At 39.0% G+C, this 20,560-nt stretch overlaps 1 protein-coding gene across 4 annotated transcripts in view; it reads right to left on the bottom strand.

Annotated features, from left to right (window-relative positions):
- The window catches only part of TPGS2 (tubulin polyglutamylase complex subunit 2), a 68,249-nt gene that overhangs the window by 45,640 nt on the left and 2,049 nt on the right, over positions 1–20,560 (bottom strand). For 3 of the 4 annotated variants that reach the window (XM_045458636.1, XM_045458635.1, XM_045458639.1), the window contains exon 2: positions 7,935–8,014. The exons of the other annotated variant lie outside the window; for it this stretch is intronic. In XM_045458636.1, the coding sequence (XP_045314592.1) occupies positions 7,935–8,014 (80 nt within the window). The remainder of the gene's footprint in view (positions 1–7,934; positions 8,015–20,560) is intronic. 4 annotated transcript variants of the gene reach the window in all.

A 20,560-nucleotide genomic window follows, 5' to 3' on the forward strand; every position in this document is an offset into this window, starting at 1 on the left:
GCTTGGGATTCTCTCTTTCTCCTCTCTCTGTCCCTCCCCCACTTGCACATGCGTGCTATCTCTCTCAAAATAAACATTAAAAAAATGAACGGATGAAGATGTAGTATATATGCACAATGGAGTATGACTCAGCCATATAAAAAGAATGAAAAAAGAATGAGATCATGCCATTTGCGACAACACACATGGACCTTGAAGGTTATTGTATTAAGTGAAATAAGTCACAGAAAGATAAATACCATATCATTTCACTTATATGGGAATCTAAAAAATAAAACAAGCAAAGAAAAAGTAAAAACAGACCCATAAACGCGAAGAACAAACTGATGGTTGCTGGGAGTGGGCAAGGTATGAGCAAAAGTGGTTATGGGGAGAGGGAGGTACAGACTCCCAGTTATGGAATGAGTAAGTCATGGGGATGAAAAGTACGGCAGAGAATACAGTCAGTGGTATTGTAATAGCGTTGTATGGTGACAGATAGTAGGTACATGTGTGGTGAGCATAGCCTAACATACCAACTTGTCGAATCACTATGTTGTACACCTGAAACTAATGTACATTGTATGTCAACTATGCTTCAAAACATTAAAAAAAAGAAAAATTATTACAAAAACCTGTTCTTACACTTTTTAGGGTTATGAATCCCTTTCAGAATTGGAAGACACGGCTCTGCAGAAAAAGGTACACATTAGTAAATTTGACATACATTTCAAGAAGTCCCAATTCATTTTTGGACTCTTAGGGGGTCCCTAGACCATACTATTCATTGCTCAACTCCACCCACCCACACAACTAAAAGTATAGTAATAGTGATTATCTCTATGTGGTAAAGTCGTAGAGGACTTTTCATTTTTTATCTTTTTTTAATTTCCAAATGTTCTATAGTGACCATGTTTTGTCCAGCAAAACCAGAAAAAACAATGTGCTAGACAAAAACAGAATCTTAAAAACAAAAGCACATACCCAAAACTCTTCTATTGTCTGTGTCCATACATTAGCTTTTAAGTATCTATCCAACAAGCCTCCAGAAAGCTCAGCCATGGAACTGCACAAGTGAATTTCTATGCTGCTGATCCTAATACTGTTTGTACTTTAAATATGGCATATTTTACTGCAATTAAGTCTAGGATATTTCAAGTAAAGCACTCAATGGAAAATTCCAAATCACTGTATCTTATTATTCCAGGTGCTTTCACAGAAATTACCCCAATTGAGTGTGTTTGAAGAAAATGTTCCATTGACTGTCTCAGTTAGCTAAAAATCTCTTTCTCTCATGCTTACCCATTATGCCTTTCAGATCTCTGAGGGCGATTTATCCATTCCCCTTAATGTCACTCTAAGCTCAAGGGAACCCAATAAAGATGCATTGTCCGGGGAGCAAATTAAATCTAAATGAGATCAGCTATAGACTCCAGACCTAAAAAGCAGCCATGGAAGGCATGTTCCCAATGAATAAAGTACAGCATAAGTTAAGCTAGGACAAATGAATAGTCGTCTTAGAGAGTTCTGAAGAATATCTGGTATAAGACACAAGGAAGAATATGCCTCAGAAATTACTTCATTAAATAAGTGACACAATATGATACCACCTCAATGGTGTTCCACCTAGGACAAGGCATTCCTGCCCTCTCATCCTCCCATCCAGGTCAACGAACTCAGGCTTCCAAGCCAGGAATCTCCTTCTCTTTGGCAGACAGGAAACACCAGGATCTCACTCACAAAAAAGCACTCTGAAGCACTCCCTAAAGGGCTGACTTAGGCCTATAAAGGATCAGAGGGCTGAAACAATGTCAACAAGGCCAGGCTGGCACAGTTGCACCAGAAGCAGGCTCTCCCTGATCAGCCAGCAAGAGTTCAGCAGATATATACTGTTCTAAATTTCCTTTTCTATTGTGAACTATGAGTGGAAATGGGGGTTGGGGCTAAGCGAGCCCATGAGAAGTTGGGAGTGCTGACCTAGCGGAGGTCCTAGAAACTTTAACTACCAGTTACTGAGCTGCCAAAGAAGGTGCCACTGGCTCAGTCCATGGAGGGTGAGCCCTGCTGGCAGGGACTGAACATGCACACATACCGTGGGATGCTTTGCTGCCCAGGGGAAGGCTGCCATAGTGGTGCCCTCCATTATGAGGGCAGTCTGCCAGAGCAGACATGGTCATGCTTAGATAAGGCAGGTAACTCTAAGTTCAAATTCAGGCTCTGCCACTTGGTAGCTCTGTGATCCAGGACAAACTCTTTAACCTGCATGGACCTCACTTTCTTCATTGGTAACATGAAGATATCAATATCTACCCTGCAGGGTTATTATGAGGATTAACTAAAATAAATTATATGATGTGTGTTAGTAGGCACTTATTAAATGGTAGGTTAATTTTTCTCCCCTGGTCAAATCCATTTGCTATTCCTCAGACACAGTGACTTTTCCAAAGCAGAAATCTGAACTTCCCAGTTCCGTACTTAAAACATTTCAATGGCTCTCCTTTGCTCTCTTAATAAAGAGCAAACTCCTTTGAATGGAAAGACCAAAAGTGATAGTATAGAAGTAGGAAATAAAAAAGCAGTAAAAATGGATATTGCTATAAAAAAATCAGTCAAGGAACTCACAAAAAAGGTTATAAAATATAATAATATGTATTGAAAATGTAGGGAGGAGAGGAGAAAAGAATGGGTTCAAACTTGAACGACGATCAACTTAAAACAGACTGCTATAGGCAGAAGAGGTTATATATAAACCCCATGGTAATCATCTATAAAAAAACCACTGATAAATCCGCAAAGAATAAAGACAAAGAAATCCAAATATATCATTAAAGAAAATCATCAAACCATGAAAGAAAGAAAGGATAAGAGAAAATCTTCAGAAACAAACACAGAAAATCTTCAGAAAATGTCAATAAATACATTTCTATCAATAATTACTTTGAATGTAAATTGACTAAACACTCCAATCAAAAGACACAGGGTTGGGGCGCCTGGGTGGCGCAGTCTGTTAAGCGTCCGACTTCAGCCAGGTCACGGTCTCGCGGTCCGGGAGTTCGAGCCCCGCGTCGGGCTCTGGGCTGATGGCTCAGAGCCTGGAGCCTGTTTCCGATTCTGTGTCTCCCTCTCTCTCTGCCCCTCCCCCGTTCATGCTCTGTCTCTCTCTGTCCCAAAAATAAATAAACGTTGAAAAAAAAAAATTAAAAAAAAAAAAAAAAAAGACACAGGGTGACAGAATGGATTAAAAACCAAGATCCATCTATATGCTATCTGCAAGAGCCACACTAGCAATACTTACATCCGACAAAATAGACTTTAAAACAAAAACTGTAACAAGAGACAAAGAAAGACACTATATAATCATAAAGAAGACAACCCAACAAGAAGATGTAACAATTGTAAATATTTATGCACCCAACAGAGAAACACCCAAATACATAAAAGAGCTAATTACAAACTTAAAGGAAGTAATCAATAATAATATAATAACAGTAGCAGACTTTCACGTCCCACTTACAACAATGGACAGATCATCTAAACATAAAATCAAAAAGGAAACAATGGCTTTGAATGACACACTAGAACAGATGGATTTAACAGATACATTCAGAACATTCCATCCTAAAACAGCAGAATACACATTCTTTTCAAGTGCACACAGATCATTCCCCAGAAGAGATCACATTAGTCTAGGAAACAAACCTCAACAAATTCAAGAAGATGAAAATCATACCATGCATATTTCCTGACCACAATTCTATGAAACTAGAAGTCGACCACAAGAAAATATCTGGAGAAACCACAAATACGTAAAGGTTAAAAGACATGCTACTGAACAATGAATTGGTCAACCAGGAAATGAAAAATGAAAGAAGGGATAAGTACATGGAAACAAATGAAAATGAAAACATAATGGTCCAAAACCTCTGGATGCAGCAAAAGTGGTTCTAAGAGGGAAGTTTATAGCAATACAGGCTGACCTCAAGAAGCAAGAAAAAGCCCAAATAAACACTCTAACTTTATATGAAAGTGTTTATATTAAACACTCTAACAAAACCTAAAACTAGCAGAAGGAAATAAATACTAGAGCAGAAATAAATGACATAGAAGGTAAACAAACTAAAAAAAAAAAAAAAACACAAAAACCCAGTAAGACAGATCAAAGAAATCAATAGCTATTTCTTTGAAGAAAATCAATAAAACTGACAAACCTGTATTCAGGTTTATCAGGTAAAAAAAAGAGAAAGGACTCAAATCACAAACAAGGGAGAGGAAATAACAACCAATCCCACAGAAATACAATCATAAGAGAATAAAATGAAAAACCATATACTAACAAATTGGATGACCTAAAAGAAGTGGATAAATTTCTAGAAACATATAAACTACCAACACTGAAACAGGAATAGAAAATTTGAACAGACCAGCAAAGAAACTGAATCAGTAATCAAAAAACTCCCAATAATCAAAATTCCAGGACCAGAGGGTTTCACAAGTGAATTCTACCATTTAAACACTTAATACCCATTCCTCTCAAACTACTGCAAAAACAGAAAAGAAAGGAAAACTTCCAAATTCATCCTATGAGGCCAGCATTACCCTGACATCCAAACCAGATAGGAGACACCACTGAAAAAGAGAACTACAGGCCAATATCCCTGATTAACATAGATGCAAAAATCCTCAAAAAAATATTAGCAAAGCAATCCAGCAATACATTAAAAAAATCATTCACTAGGATCAGGTAGAATTTATTCCTGGATTGCAAGAGTAGTTTGCAATGTTTGCAAATCAATCAACCTGATACATTACATCATTAAGAGAAAGGATAAGAACCATATATGATCATTTTGAAAGACACAGAAGTAGTATTTGACAAAGCCAAACATCCATTCACGATAAAAACCCTCAACAAAGTAGGTTTAAAGGGAATATACCTCAACATAACAAAGGTCACATATGAAAACTCCACAGCTAACGTCATCCTTAATGGGAAAAAAGAGTTTTCCCCTAAGGTCAGGAAGAAGACAAAGATGTCTACTCTCACCACTTTTATTCTACATAGTACTGGAAGTTCTAGCCAAGTAATCTGACAACAAAAAGAAATACAAGGCATCCAAATTGGTAAAGTAGTAAAATCACTGTTTGCAGATAACCTGATACTCCATATATAAAACCCAAAAGATGACAGCAAAAAAAACTTCTACAACTGATAATTCAGTAAAGCCACAGGACACAAAATCAATGCACAGAATTCTGTTGCATTTCTATATACCAATAATGAAGCAGCAGAAAGAGAAATTAATTAAAAAATACCATTTCCAACTGCACCCAAAATAATAAGATACCTAGGAACAAACCTAACCAAAGAGGTGAAAAAACCTGTACTCCAAAAAGTATAAAACACTAATAAAAGAAAATGAAGACAACACAAAGAAATAGAAAGACAGTCCATGCTCATGGATTGGAAAAACAAATATTGTTAAAATGTCTATACTACCCAAAGCAATCTACAGATTTAATGCAATCATATCAAAATACCAACAGCATTTTTCACAGAACTAGAACAAACAATCCTAAAATTCATAGAGAACTACAAAAGACCCTGAGTAGTCAAAGCAGTCTTAAAAAAGAGTGAAGCTGGAGGCATCATAATTCTGGTCTTCAAGTTATATTGCAAAGCTGTAGTAATCAAAACAGTATGGTACTGGCACAAAAATAGGCACATCTATCAACAGAACAGAGAACCCAGAACACACAACTGTGTGGTGAATAAATCTTCAACAAAGTAGGAAAGAATATCCAATGCAAAAAAGACAGTCTCTTCAACGAACGGTTCTGAAAAAACTGGTTGGCAATGTGTCAAAGAAAAAACTGCACCACTTTCTTATACTATACACAAAAATAAATTCCAAACGTATTAAAGACCTAAGTGTGAGATGTGAAACCTAAAAATCTTAGAAGAGAACACAGTAAGTAAAGTAACATCTTTGACATCAGTCATAGCAACTTTTTTCTAGATATGTCTCTTAAAGCAAGGGAAATAAAAAAAAAATAACCTATCGGGACTACATGAAAATAAAATGCTTCCTACACCGCAAAGGAAACGATCACCAAACTAAAAGGCAATTGACAAAATGGGAGAAAATATTTGTAAATGACGTATCTAATAAAAAGTTAATATCCCAAATATATAAAGAACTTATAAAATTCAATACCCAAAAAAACAATAATCCAATTAGAAAAATGGGTAGAAGACATGTACAGACACGGTCACCAAAACATGAAAAGATACTCAAATCATCACTATGACAGTCTCACTCCTCAGTATGGATAAAATCAATAACACAACACAAGAAACGAAGAGGTGCAGGGGAGGGTGTGGAGAGAAAGGAACACTTGGGTACTGTTGGTGGGAATGTATACTGGTGCAGCCACGGTGGAAAACAGTACGGAAGTTCCTCAAAAAGTTAAAAATAGCACTAGCCTGTGATCCAACCATCGCACTACTGGGTATTTACTCAAATGCACAAACACTAATTCAAAGGGACACATGCAACCCTATGTTTATACAGCAGCATTATTTACAACAGCCAAGATATGGAAGCAGTCCAAGTCTCCATGGACTGATGAATGGATAAAGAAGATGTGGTATATAAATACAATGGAATATTATTTGGCCATAAAAAAGATGAAATCTTGCCATTTGCAAGGACACGGATGTAGCTAGAGTATCATGCGAAGTGAAATAAGTGAGTCAGAGAAAGACAAATACCATATGATTTCACTCATATATGGAATTCAAGAAACAAAACAAAGAAGCAAAGGGAAATATGAAGTGGGGGGAGAGGGAGAGAGGGAGAGAGGGAGAGAGAGAGAGAGAGAGAGGGAGAGAGAGAGAGAGAAATAGTCTTAATTATAGAGAACTGATGGCTACCAGAGAGGAGGGAGCTGGGGGAATGGGTTAAATAGGTGATGAGGATTAAAAAGTGCACTTGTCATGATGAGCAGGGTGATGATGTATGGAACTGTTCAATTACTACATTGTACACCTGCAATTAATATAACATTGTATGTCAACTAACTGGAATTAAAATTAAAACTTAAAAAGAAAAATAAAGCACAAACTCATGATGATTTAAGAAGCCTGCATGTCCTCCTGGTCCTTACCAATCTCTCTCCCTTGCTCTCTTGTGCACCAGCCACAGGGACCTTCTTTATGCTCTTAGAAAATTTAATCCTTCCCATTTCAAAGCCTTCCCACAGGTTGAAAGTCCCTTCTCAGAGCCCATCTGTCTGGTTAACAACTCCACATAACTTCTTTAGGAAAAACCTTTCTTAACCTCAAACTAGGTCAGTCCTCCTGACAATGCTCCCTTTACCTCTCTCTCACTGTGCTAAGTCGGCTTGGTAATTATATTCATAACGATCTACACTATGTCTTACACAGTAACATTAAGAGGTAAGGAACCGTTTTTTGATTACCACTGAATCCCCAGGAATCAACACCAACCACAATGCCTGGCCCAATTTAGGAGCTTAAAACTTCTACTGAACAAATGAATAAAAGTTCAGAGGAGGGTTGGAGAAGCAGTAGCTATTAATCTGGTTAAGTACTTCCCTGTAACACTTATCCACATTCTGCTCAGCATGCTTATTAATATTTAATTTTTCCTTTCCTTCCTGAATTTTTTATCTTTGTTGTATACAACTATGAATGTTCCACTGTCTCCAAATGATAGTGAGGCTCACAGGAGATGCTCCAGGCTGAGGAAATGGTATGGAACTGAAAGGAATGTTAAATGGCCAGAACATAAAAGAGAAAATTGAACTCTTCCTTGAAGGCAGCTGTGGCCTGAGATAAGAACAGGTTTCCTGTCCTAATTTTTCCTTCTTTAGGGTCACTGAAGTTGACCTCTCTTTGTGGGGATGTAAGGATTCAAAAGGGTAACACTTACTTGTTCCCATGAGGAAATCATATGACGTTCAGCAGGAGGCTTTTCTATGATAGTCACGTCTGTCACACCTGGGGAAGATTCTGGAAGAGGAAAAAGAGTCTGTAGAGCTGCAATAGGCCCGCTCTTATATATTTCAATACTAGAGGCTGACTAACTGTTGATGAGTACTCTAGGAATATCAGATTCCTCTGAGCAGCATTTATTACCCATGTGATAAAAACAGGAAGAGGGGTACTTGGGTGGCTTAGTCGGTTAAGCATTTGACTCTTGGTTTCAGCTCAGGTCATGATCTCACAGTTCATGTATTTGAGCACCACACTGGACTCCGCGCTGTCAGCATGGGATTCTCTCTCCCTCTCTCTCTGCCCCTCTTGGGTTCTCTCTCTCTCTCAAATAAATAAATAAACTTAAGAACACAAAAAACAAAACAGGAAGAACTGCTCAGTCTTTTGAAGGCACTCAGTCCCACAACCTAGGACCATGGAGTCAACCTGGCCGAAAGGACATCATCGAATACCCCCTAAACCCAGTCACAGCTTAGTAATTCAGCTGTTGAACAAAAATCAGAGATTCTATGTTCCTAGTGATTTCATACTGAACATCTCAGTGAGCTGAATTTATGCACTTATGACATGGTCAAAAGGAATAAGGAAAAGCACCCCAATAAACTTTTACAAGATACAACACTTGTTTGCTAATTTTTCTTCCAAATAAAACTCATCTTCTACTCTATGAGATCCAGGGTTTAGAAGTTTAGGCTAACATTATGGAAAATGGACTCTATCCACAAATATACTGAAAACCAAATAAATCATGTCTCTAAATCTTTAAAGCAGGAAAAGGTCTTTAAATCTCTTTGTGGAGATATGTTCCATCATTCATTCTGAGGTAAAAGAGAAGCCACCTGAGTTGGAATACAACAGATTTTAAGACCTCCTACGTTCTCCACTTGTCTGTATTTACCCATACTCAGGATCTTTAAGTCCTTAATCTCAGACACAAAATCTTTTATCAGTGGAACTGTGTTCCTTACAAAAAAATACATTTTTGAAGTCCTAATTGCCAGTACCTCAGACCATGACTTTATTTGGATATGAGGTCATTGACTATGTGATTAGTTAAGATGAGGTCCCACTGGAGTAGGGTGGATCCCAAATCCAGTATGATGATGTCCTTATAAAAAGAATGCTTTGTGGGGAGACACACAGAGGGAAGGGGGCCACATGAAGGTGGAGAATTGGAGTGACACATCCATAATACACGGAACACTGAGGACTCCCAGCAAACCAGCAGAAGCTAGAAAGAGGCAAAACAAGTTCTTCCCCTCCAGGCTTCAGAATGAGCATGACACTGCCAACTCTTTGGGTTCAGGCTTTTGGCCTCCAGAATTGTGAGAATTTGTTGTTCTAAGCTACCTGCTTTGTGGTACTTTTATGACAGCCCTAGCGAACAAAGCCTCTGCTCTTTTCTCTTTGCCATACTGCACAGACTGTCCCCAATGTCACCACTATTTTAGGCCACGGACACTGCAAGTGTAGACGCAATCAAAGCCACCAACTCTGTGTGCCTGAGCCACCCTCAGCATACCACCAAAGGACCTTGTCCATACCGAGGCTTGCTTCTTATCTGATCTTTTCAGTTCTCCCTGTGATCTGGAGGATAAGGCCCTTACTATACTGGTCTGGTCTTATCTCCTTCCACCCTCTAGTCCAAACCCTCTGTTCCAGTTGGGTCAGTTCCCTCATTGCCTCGACCCCTCTGTCCCCCACCCCCCAAACTAAATCTGCACTCATCTTTGATTATGCTGTATCCCTTTCCTATTATACACACCCAAATATGTCCATGTGTCTCTCCACCTACGCAAGTCCTACTCACACTCCAAGGCCATGCTGAATCTCCACCTTCTCCATGAAACCATTTTGGATGGCTTTTTTTCCCCTGATATCCTAACCCATCACATGCAGGGTTGGGGTCACATATGTTTATACTTAAGTATATTCTATTTTGAGCCATATCTTGGTTATTTACTAGGAGTAAATACTGTAATCAGGGAATGTATTCAAATGAATTTTTAAAATTTCTAAGAATATGACAGAGACTTCTAAACTAGTTTAATGTGTAAAATGGTTCCTGGACCCGATCCCTCCGACATTTTTGTGGGGAGATTTTCTCATACCAAGAAGCAATTCTTGGATACCCCGATGTCCCACAAGGAGATGGCATCAGATCCCAATGCTTATGGGTTCAGTCTGTAAGACTACTACCTTCCCCACTTCAGACACCAGACACAAGTTCAGGTTGTCACCTGTGCTTCTGACTGATCTGCAAAAGACTGGGGGTTCTCATGACCCCCTCTTCTCATACTTCAGACACCAGTCAAAAGCCCAGACTAGCTATAAATAAGGAGGTTCCTCAGACCCCCTCCTCAAGTTGCATTAATCTGCTACAGTGGCTCACAGAACTCAGAGAAACATTTTCCTTACTAGATTCCTGGTTTATTATAAAAGGATATAACCCAGGAACAGCCAGATGAAGAGATGCTTAGGACAAGGTATGTGGGAAGGGTCACAGAGTTCCATGCCTTCTCCAGGCAGGCCACTGTCTCCAAATCTCCAGGTGTTCACCAACCTGGAAGTTTCGGGTTTTTATGGAGGCTCCATTACACAGGCATGATTAAATCATTGGCTGTTGCTGTATCCCAAGATATGAACTTTGTGACAACTTAGAGGAAACTATGATGCATAGAAAGAGTACTAGCATAATTACAGAATCAGTGAACCACACTGTGATATTCTGACCTCTAAGAAATATATATTTGCTCACTCAGATGACAGCTGACCCTTGAACAAAGCAGGATTAGGGCTGCTCACTGCCTGAAGGTCAGGGGATGGGACTGAAAATGCCAATCCTCTAATTTCATGTTTGGATCCACTGGTAACTAGTGCTCATCCTTAAGTGCTTTCCAAAAATCACCTCATTAACATAATGAAAAATCTTTACCACTCTTAACACTTATGAAATTACAAGGGTTTTAGGAGCTGTAAGCCAGGAACTGTGGACTAAGACAAAATATACAGGTGACCCTGGACCAATATGGGTTTGAACTGCATCGGTCCACCTGAACACTTACTTTTTTGAATAAATACAATATGGTACTATAAATGTATTTTCTTTTCCTTGTGATTTTTTTAACTTTTTTTTTCAGGCTTAAAGTACAGAATACAATACAGACAACATACAAAATATGTGTTAATTGACTGTTTATGTTATCGGTAAGATTTCTGGTGAACTGTAGGCTACTAGTTACATTTTTTGTGGAGTTAAAGTTATATACAGATGTTCTACTGCACTGTTGGGGGTGGAGGACTGAGGAGCCCGAATCCCGCTTTGTTCAACCTTTCACCTGAGTGAGCAAATATATATTTCTTACAAGTCAGCATATCACAATGTGGTTCACTGATTCTGTAATTATGCTAGTGCCCTTTCTATGCATCATGGTTTCCTCCAAGTTGTCGCAAAGTTTAAATCTTGGGATACAGCAACAGCCCAATAAAGGAGGCTGAGAATGCTGGACTCCACATATTCTAGTCTTGCTTTATACATTCACCACTTGTGTGACCTTAGATGAGTCTTCACTTTCCTTAGCATTCAGAGAGACAAGACTTATAAGAATATTTCCCTTGATAATGGAAGCTGAAGAAGCAGAGATAATGGTGCTTTGGAAACGCAAAAAGTACCATACACACAATTTTTTTTTCTGCTTTCTGGTCAATGTTCTTTCTAAGATACTGTGAAGCACAGTACTAAGGTGGAAAAACACTGTGAGCTTTAAGCCGTTACACTTGGGCTAAGTCCTTGCTATGCCCCTGACTGATTAGGATGGAAGATGCTGTCTCGCCCTTCAGGGGTGGCCCATTTGGTAATGTTCCCACCACAGGTAAGACAGTGAATAATAAATGTTATTACTGACACTTTATAGCGAGGACATGAGGGTGAGGATAGGCCACTCCAAGTGGCTAGGCTGACTCCATGTATGCGTCTAGTTAAGAGTTTATGTACAAACATCATTGTGTGCCCCTTAGCAAAGCCCTTTAGCAATTAACCTATGCAAATGCAGACTCTAGCTTTAATCAGTCTTAGCAGCCTATTACTCCAACTGCAGTAAAATAGCACAATACAGAATTCTTTGTCAACAATCCACTGGTTGCATAATGATGTCATCTAACTACACCCAGGAGGCAGTCTAGTGCGTAGGGTTGCTGGAGGACACATATTTCATATAAACCAGTATAAGCACCTGACATTAAGCTTTTGATTGCCAACCCACCCATTTCAAATACATTCATCTTAAATAAACGAATTGCCAGCTATATGACACAGCTACAATCTAAACAATCAGGAACCAGGGCACCCCACTCATTAAGTTCCCCTTTTAAAAAGCCCTGAGTAACTGGGGTAACTGATGGTTTGACTGACCTTGCCTTTCTCCTCCCATGCCCAAATTCCCACACCTAAATTTTAAATTCACCAATAAAGAGTGATTCTGTGAAACCCTGGCCTCCCCACCCTTGGGCCCCAATAAAAGACCCAGGTCTGCTCCTCGTCCCCGCCACCGGGCTGTGTGGCCCTCAGGCCTGTCATGTGCCCTCTAGGACCTGTGCACAATAAATCCTTTCTTCGAAGTTCCCTAACTGTTGTCACTGAGGTGCAGCTTGCAAGCATAGTAAGAACCACAGGTGCCAGTCCAGCTGCAACATTAACACTGGCTCCAGTCAGGAAAATGTGGGGGCTCATCACCAATCCTACATGCCTAGGTGAGTGCCTGAGGCATTCCTAGCCGATAGCATCACTATGAATAGGCTGAGACAGACAAGCACACAATGATTCAGTGGGTAACAGGTTCAGGGTCTACAAGGCTTAAACAGAACTGCTGTGATGCTATTGCAGATGAGGCTATGAAACTGAATGAAAGAAACTTCATTTAAAATGGAGTCAGGAGGCCAAAAGCGGGAGCCTGCAAGGTCTACCACTCTGTCAACTTCACACTTCAACAGGAAGAGAAGTACCCTGCATTCCCAAGAAGCCTGCTTTGTTACTCTAGTAGGAGGAAAGAATTTCTCCTTGCCCAGCAACAACCCAGCCAATGAAAAACCATCACTACTCTGAACTCTCACTGTCCGCCAATGAACTACCTTCAAAGCAGCCCCTTCAATTCCTTCCTTTTTCTCTGTTTCTCGTCTTTCATTTCTACACTTGCCTCCTGTTTGCCACAGCTTGTATGTCTAGAATTGCAATTCTCTGCTATTCCCCCTCCCTCCCAAAAAATCATTTTGCTGATAAAATAACTGGCTGTTTTACTTTTAGGGCCAAAAAGGACATATGATACTTTAAACACCTCCAGGATAGGCCAATTGGTCAATATGCTGGCTTTAGAAACCATCCTATAATAAACTGTTTAAGATGTACCCACTGTAGGGACTTCGTTATACAATACAAACAGCACTGGTGGGGAGGAGGTGCTGAGGATGGAGAAGAGAGGGATATAAAATAAATTTCATTTGTACAATGCTCTATTTCAGGGTAATAGTATAAATTATCGTTTAATCTTTCAACGATCTTGTAAAGCAGGTATCATTACTCTCATTTTTTCAAAATGCTTTTATTCTTTTTTTTTTTTTTTTTGAGAGAGAGTGAGCGAGTGGGGAGTGGGGTGCAGAGAGAGGGAGAGATCCTAATCAGGCTCCACACTGACAGTGCAGAACCTGATGTGGTTCTTGAACCCACAAATCATAAGATCATGACCTGAGCCAAAACCAAGAGTTGGACACTTAACTGACTGAGCCACCCAGGTGCCCCCTACTCTTATTATTATGTTTTTTAAAGATAAGGAAACAGGATGAGAGACATTAAATAATTTCATAGAACTAAATCTCTACTGCAACACAACTGCAACATGAAGCCTAATGCTTTTTCTACCATGTTGTCTTAGCTAATTCCGACATGGGATGGGAGGGAGCTTTCCCCAAACCACCAAGCAATTCTCAGACATCAGCTGGGTTTCCTACAATTCAACTCAATTCTGACATCATTTATCCAGAGACAGCATCCACAGGTTAAGGGCTCAGTCCCACAAAACTGCCTTCCACTTCAGATGCCAGTTCCAAAGCCAAGTTGTTATTTGTGCTTCTGACTGACTATAAATAAGAGGTTCCCCCTTATTGAATCTCTTCTTTGGTTCAATTAGTTTTGCTAGAGCGACTCACAGAACTTAAGAAACCTATTTTCTTAACAGATTACAAAGGATGTTATAAATCAACAGTGAGATAAAGAAATGCATAAGGCAAGGTCCCAAACACAGGAACTTCTGTCCTCATGTGTCTGGGGCCCGGCACAATGGCAAGTGGAAGCCTTCTGGGTCATTAACCCAGAAGATCTGCAAGCCTGCTCCTTTTGGACTTTTATGGAGGCTTCATTACATGGGCATGATTGAGGAAATCCCTGACCACTAGCAATTCATTCAATCTCTAGCCCCTCACCCTTCCCTGGAAATCAGGGACCAGAACCAAAAGTTCTAATCCTCTAATCATAGTTGGTTGCCCAGGCCACCAGCCCCCATCCTTATTAGGTTACCTAGGGGCTTTCCAGAAGGTACATTAACATAACAAAGGACAGCTTTTTATCACTCTCCTCATTTAGAAAATTCTAAAGGTCTTAGAAAGTCTGCTAGAACCAGGAAGACTAAATATGTATTTCTTATTATAAATGACAATATCACAGATAGCCGAAAGCATTATGAAGATGTTTAGAAAGCAATAGCAATAACAAGCTGTCCTTGGTCTATTAAGATGTGACAGGATAAGTACTATCTGACGAGACACAGTTATCCCCACTCTCTGGCCTTTGTGATCAATGGCAAGCATTTGTGAGCAGCCTGGCTAGAATAACCTGTATGGCAGAGTAGGAAATATTAAACAGCATGCATATGAAACTCAGGTCTTCAGACCCAATAGTCCACGCCAGGTAACTATGTGACATGCCACAGATGAAAACTCTCTGTGGTAGCTTATTCCAAAGCCGGGTGTTATCAGTTCCTTCCTTTCCTGCCAGCCCATACCAAGAGAAGTCTATTTCTCCACCTTCTTGAATTTGGGGTTGGCCTGTGACGGCTTTGAGCAATAAAATACAGCAAAGAGATGCTGTGTCAGTTTGGACTTAGATAGGACTGGCAGTTTTCCTCTTCCTCTCTGTGCCTTGAGGGACCACACAATGAATCCAAGCTACTCTTTCGAAGAGAAAATGTTGAGAAGCATTGAGAGGCCAGAAATGAGTGCAAAAGCCATCTTGGACTTCCAGCCTAGCCGAACTTTCAAATAATTCCAGTCCCAGCTGCCATCTGATTGCAACCACTGGAGAAACTCAAAATGAGAACTATCTCAGCTGAGCCCAGTCAACTGGGAGAAACAGTAAATTGCTTATTCCAAGCCACTATGTTTTGGGGTGGTTTGCCACCCAGCAATAGATAACTGGGACACATACCGTAACAGAAAACAAATCTCTAAGCCAACATCTCTGATGTAATTAATGAGGACCTGCTATGTCCTCAGCTTGGGAGACTTACTGCCAGAGATTAGTTATTTAAGTAGAAGACACTGTCTCAAGAAATACTGCCTAAACATTACAAACATGAAACGGAAGTGAAAACTTTAAGACGATATATATGTTAAACTGAGTGATACAGACCCTAAGGGCCTCAGGAGTTAAAGACAGAGAGGGAGGTAGATAAAGACTGAAAAAGTGACTGGCTCACTGAACACCTACTCCTGCTCCCTCCTAGTGTGCTTTCCTGTATTTTAGAGATTTGACAGCTAAAGGCTAGATTTCTCAGATTCCCCTGCAGCTAGGCTCCCTCAGGAGACCCATATTCCTGCATGGAAACTCACTCTCCTACAGATTGGGAGGAGGAGAGGCAGAAGGCAAATGTGAGATTGGATCTTCCACAAACAGAGCTGCAAAAGGCACTTCTCAAGTCTGCAGCTTCGTTAGCACACTAGCTGTAGGTACTTCCCTCTTAGCACCCCCCTTCTGCAGGATGGTTCTCAACCTGGAGTCCACTCCCGTTAGCTCTCCCAGTGATTTTGTGGGCTAATGTCCCTTCATCGATCCACTGCTGCCTGACTAGCTAAAGGGTTTTTCTAGCCTTAAATTAGCTAGAGTGTATTCCATGGTCTGCGACCAAGGACTCTGACACACAGTCTTCATTTGTGGATTCAGAGGTGACTTTTCAGGAGAGGCAAAGGTGTAGAGGTCAGAGAAAGTGGTCATTTACATGACTTAAAAATTGTGGCCACAGAGCTGAAGTATGAGAGATTCTGGAATCCAAGATGTGATGATAAAGGTCTTTTATTTTTTAGACATTAAAGGTCTTTAGAGCCAGAAGAGAAAAAATAATGCAGAAATCTCCCTGACTAAATACAAATATTCAAAGGGAATAACTGAAGAGTGTTAATCTCTTATGCAAATCAAAGAATAAGGTAAGGATGTACCTGAAACCACGGCTTGAAGGTAGGGTGTGTGGAGCACGGGGAAGTGGGGTGGGGTTAATTGCACAGAAAAAAATTAACAGCCAACGTGATGTAAATATCTTTAGAAGGATCAGCTTGCAGGGTTCAACTTTGGCCGTACCTGGGAATTTGGCCTTTGGATGTATTCAATATTGACAAGGCTAGTTTGCCCACCTTTGGCTAACCTACTAAACGTCGCTATCTTTCTAGGAGTCTACAATTTCACTAGCTGTGGCTGATTGTTTTGCCTATGTGACCAGCCCCAACAAAAACCCCTGGAATTTGAGTCTTTAGTTTGTCATAATCATCATCGGTACCTTAATCTTTCGCTCTCATCCCACTTTTGTTTTATCTTTGTATGTATTAATGTATGTCTGCATGTGTATGAAAATGCTGCTCACCATCAGTCATTTTGCTTAGGTTTTCCTTATCTATGTGTGATTTCATAAAAGTCACCCTCTAGTAACTTCCTCTGAAAGGGCACATGGGTACAGAAACCTAAGTTCTTTTATCTGAAAGATAGTTCGGCTGGTTATAAAATCCTTGGTTCACATCTTCTTTCATTGAATTTCCTAAAAACACTGTTTTATTCTTACCTTGCTTGGTATGCTGGTTTTTGAAGTCTGATGCTGGTCTAATTCTTTTGACTTTGTAAGTTATTTGTGTTTTTGCTTTGAGGCCTTGAGGATTTCATCTTTATCTCTGATCTTACTTTTACTAGTGTATGTCTTAAAGTTGATAGTTCTTGGTTAATTTTTTCCAGGTATTCAGGAAGCCCTTTCAGAATCAGATCTTTTCCCATTTTTGGAAAGTTTTTAATATAATTTTAAATATTATTTCTGTTCCACTATTTTGTTTTTGCTCTTCACAGACTCTAATAATATGAATAGCATTCCTTATTTGCTTATCTTCCATTTCCCCTTCCTTCTTGACCCTTTTACTTTTTTATGTCGCTTTCTTGGTTGTTTTCCTATTTTTCTTCAATGCTCTAGACTAAATTCACTTCAATCTAGTCTCCTTATGATACCTTATAATTTACCCTTTACTTAGAACTTTGTTTCCTTCAAATTATAGTCTGAGTTTATTCAACTCTTTTTCATTTTCCCTCCTTTTTTTCCCCTCTATTTCTGTTCTTAGTTTTTGAGTGTCTGATTCTGGGTAGTTTTTCATATCCTCAGATGCTTGTTTATGTATTTTAATTATGTCTGGAGTTTAGACTTGCTGTTTTCTTCTGCTTCATACTTGTTTTTTGGGAAAAAGTATCAGTTGAAAGAGAACAGAAAACCCAGAAATAAATGCACAATTAAATGGTCAATTAATCTTTAACAAAGGAGGAATGAATATACAATGGGAAAAAGACAGTTTCTTGAACAAATGGTGTTGGGAAAACTGGACAACATGCAAAAGAATGAAACCAGACCACTTTCTTTCACCACATAAAAGAATAAACTCAAAATGGATTAAAGATCTAAATGTGAGACCCGTGGGCACCTGGGTGGCTCAGTCAGTTAAGTGTCCAACTTCGGCTCAGGTCATAATCTCACAGTTCGTGGGTTTGAGCCCCATATCACACTCTGTGCTGACAGCTCAGGGCCTGGAACCTGCTTCCAGATTCTGTGTCTCCCTCTTTCTCTGCCCCTCTCCCACTCGCACTTTCTCTCTCTCTCAAAAATAAAAAAACATAAAAATAAATGTGAGACCTGAAACTATAAAATCCTTGAAGAAAGCACAGGCTGTGGCAACATTTTTATAGATATGTCTCCTGAGGTAAGGGAAATAAAAGCAAAAGCAAACTACTGGGACTACATCAAAATAAAAAGTTTCTGCACAGTGAAGGAATCAATCAGTAAAACTAAAAGGCAACCTATGGACTAGAAGAGGATATTTGCAAATGACACCAGATAAAGGATCAATATCCAAAATATGTAAATAACTTATATAACTCAATACTCAAAAACAAATAATCCAATCATGGGCAGAAGACATGAATAGAGATTTCGCTAAAGACAACAGACAAATGGCCAACAGACACATGAAAAGATGCTCATTATTACTTATCATCAGGGAAATGCAAATCAAAACTACAATCAGGTATCACCTTATACCTGTCAGAATGGCTAAAATCAACAACAAAGAAAGAAGGTGTGGGTGAAGCTGTGGATAAAAAAGATCCCTCTTCCACTGTTTGTGGGAATGCAATCTGGTACAGACAGTATGGAAAACAGTATGTTCCTTAAAAAGTTAAAAATTGAACTACCTGCAATCCAGTAATTGCACTACTGGGCATTTACCCAAAGAATACAAAAATGCTAATTCAAAGAGATACATGCACCTCCATGTTTACTGAAGCATTATTTAAGATAGCCAAGACACAGAAGCAGCCCAAGTGATTGTCCATCCATTGATGAATGGATAGAGATGACATGATATACATATGTGTATACATTATGTATATATATATGTATGTGTGTATATATATATATGTGTATATATATACATATATATGTGTATACATATATGTGTATATATATACGTATATATGTGTATATATATTTATATACATATATATACATACATATAAAACACCTAATGGAATATTCAGCCATAAAAAATGAAACGCTGCCATTTGCAACAACATGGATAGAAGAAAATAAGTTTGTCAGAGACAGACAAATGCTCTATGATTTCACCCATGTGTGGAATTTAAGAAACAAACAAGCAAAAGGGAAAAATAAGAGAGGCAAACCAACAGACTGTTAGCTATAGAGAAATAACTTATGGTTGCCAGGTGGGAGGTGGATAGGGGAATGGGGGAAATTGGCATGGGGATTAAAAAGCACACTTATCATGATGAACATAAGTAAATAAATTAATTACATAAAATGATAAAAAAAAGAATTACAAAAAAAAGTAGAGAAGTTTAGGATGGAGAAATATAGATTATATAGATGAACCTTGAGTAACACAGAGGTTAGGTGTCGGGATGCTGACCCCCACCCCCCACGAAGTTGAAAATCTGTGTATAACCTTTGACTCTAAAAACTTAAGTACTAATAGCCTATGGGAAACCTTACTGATAACATAAAGTCGATTAACACATATTTTGTATGTTATTATATACTGTATTCTTAAAATAAACTAGAAAAAAGAAAATGTTAAGAAAATCATAAGAAAGAGAAAATACATTTCAACTACTGTACTATAGAAAATCCAGGTATAAATGAACCATACAGTTCAAATCTGTGTTGTTCAAAGGTCAGCTGTAATTGATCTTGTTGCATCTCATGCAGATCATTTTTCACACTGTATGTATAATCATCTGTTATCAAATGTAACATTTGCCTACTCCATGTTCCACTGAGTAGGAAAACATTTTGTCATCATAAAAAAAATTTTTTTTTCCCTCAGTTGATTGTTTAGCATTTCATTTCCTGACTTCAGCATTAATTCTCTACGGATTCTACTTTTCTCTTGTCCATTTTGTGAAACTGTGGTGTTTAACAAGATGTCTACTTTAATGACACTGTTTCCAGTCAGTTGAAGCAAAGTCCAGATATTTTAGCAGGTTTTTTGTGTATAGGGGAGTGATGTGAGCTTTCCTTTTTCTTAGTCCTCTTATTATCAATTGTCAAAAAACTCTTCCATTTTGCACATATTCTTCTCTAGAATATATGCATTTGGAATACGGTCCCTTTAATTGTATGGCCGACCCTTTAGACAGCGCCTACTTTGAAGTCACTTTACTGCAGCCCTACTCTGTTATACCAGTTGTTACTGTTGCACTTTCGGATTGGGGCGGGTTTTTATCTTTCTGGGTTTTAATCTTTCTGTCGTTCCAACTAGCCTCTTTTGCTGGCATCCTTTCTGGATCTGCCTTTGCTTGCCACAGAATCTTCTAGCAATGAGCAACTGGCACTGGAACAGTGCTGGGATTTGTTGTTGTTTTCTGTTTTTACTCATAGTTATTTTGCACTTTTGGCATTCTCTATCATTAAATAACGTTGGGTTTGGAACTGGGTAGAATTGTCATAGTTATGGACAACATTTCACACAACATTTAGGGAG

Source organism: Leopardus geoffroyi, chromosome D3, assembly GCF_018350155.1.
Source record: "Leopardus geoffroyi isolate Oge1 chromosome D3, O.geoffroyi_Oge1_pat1.0, whole genome shotgun sequence".
In the NCBI taxonomy this organism is placed as follows: Eukaryota; Metazoa; Chordata; class Mammalia; order Carnivora; family Felidae; genus Leopardus; species Leopardus geoffroyi.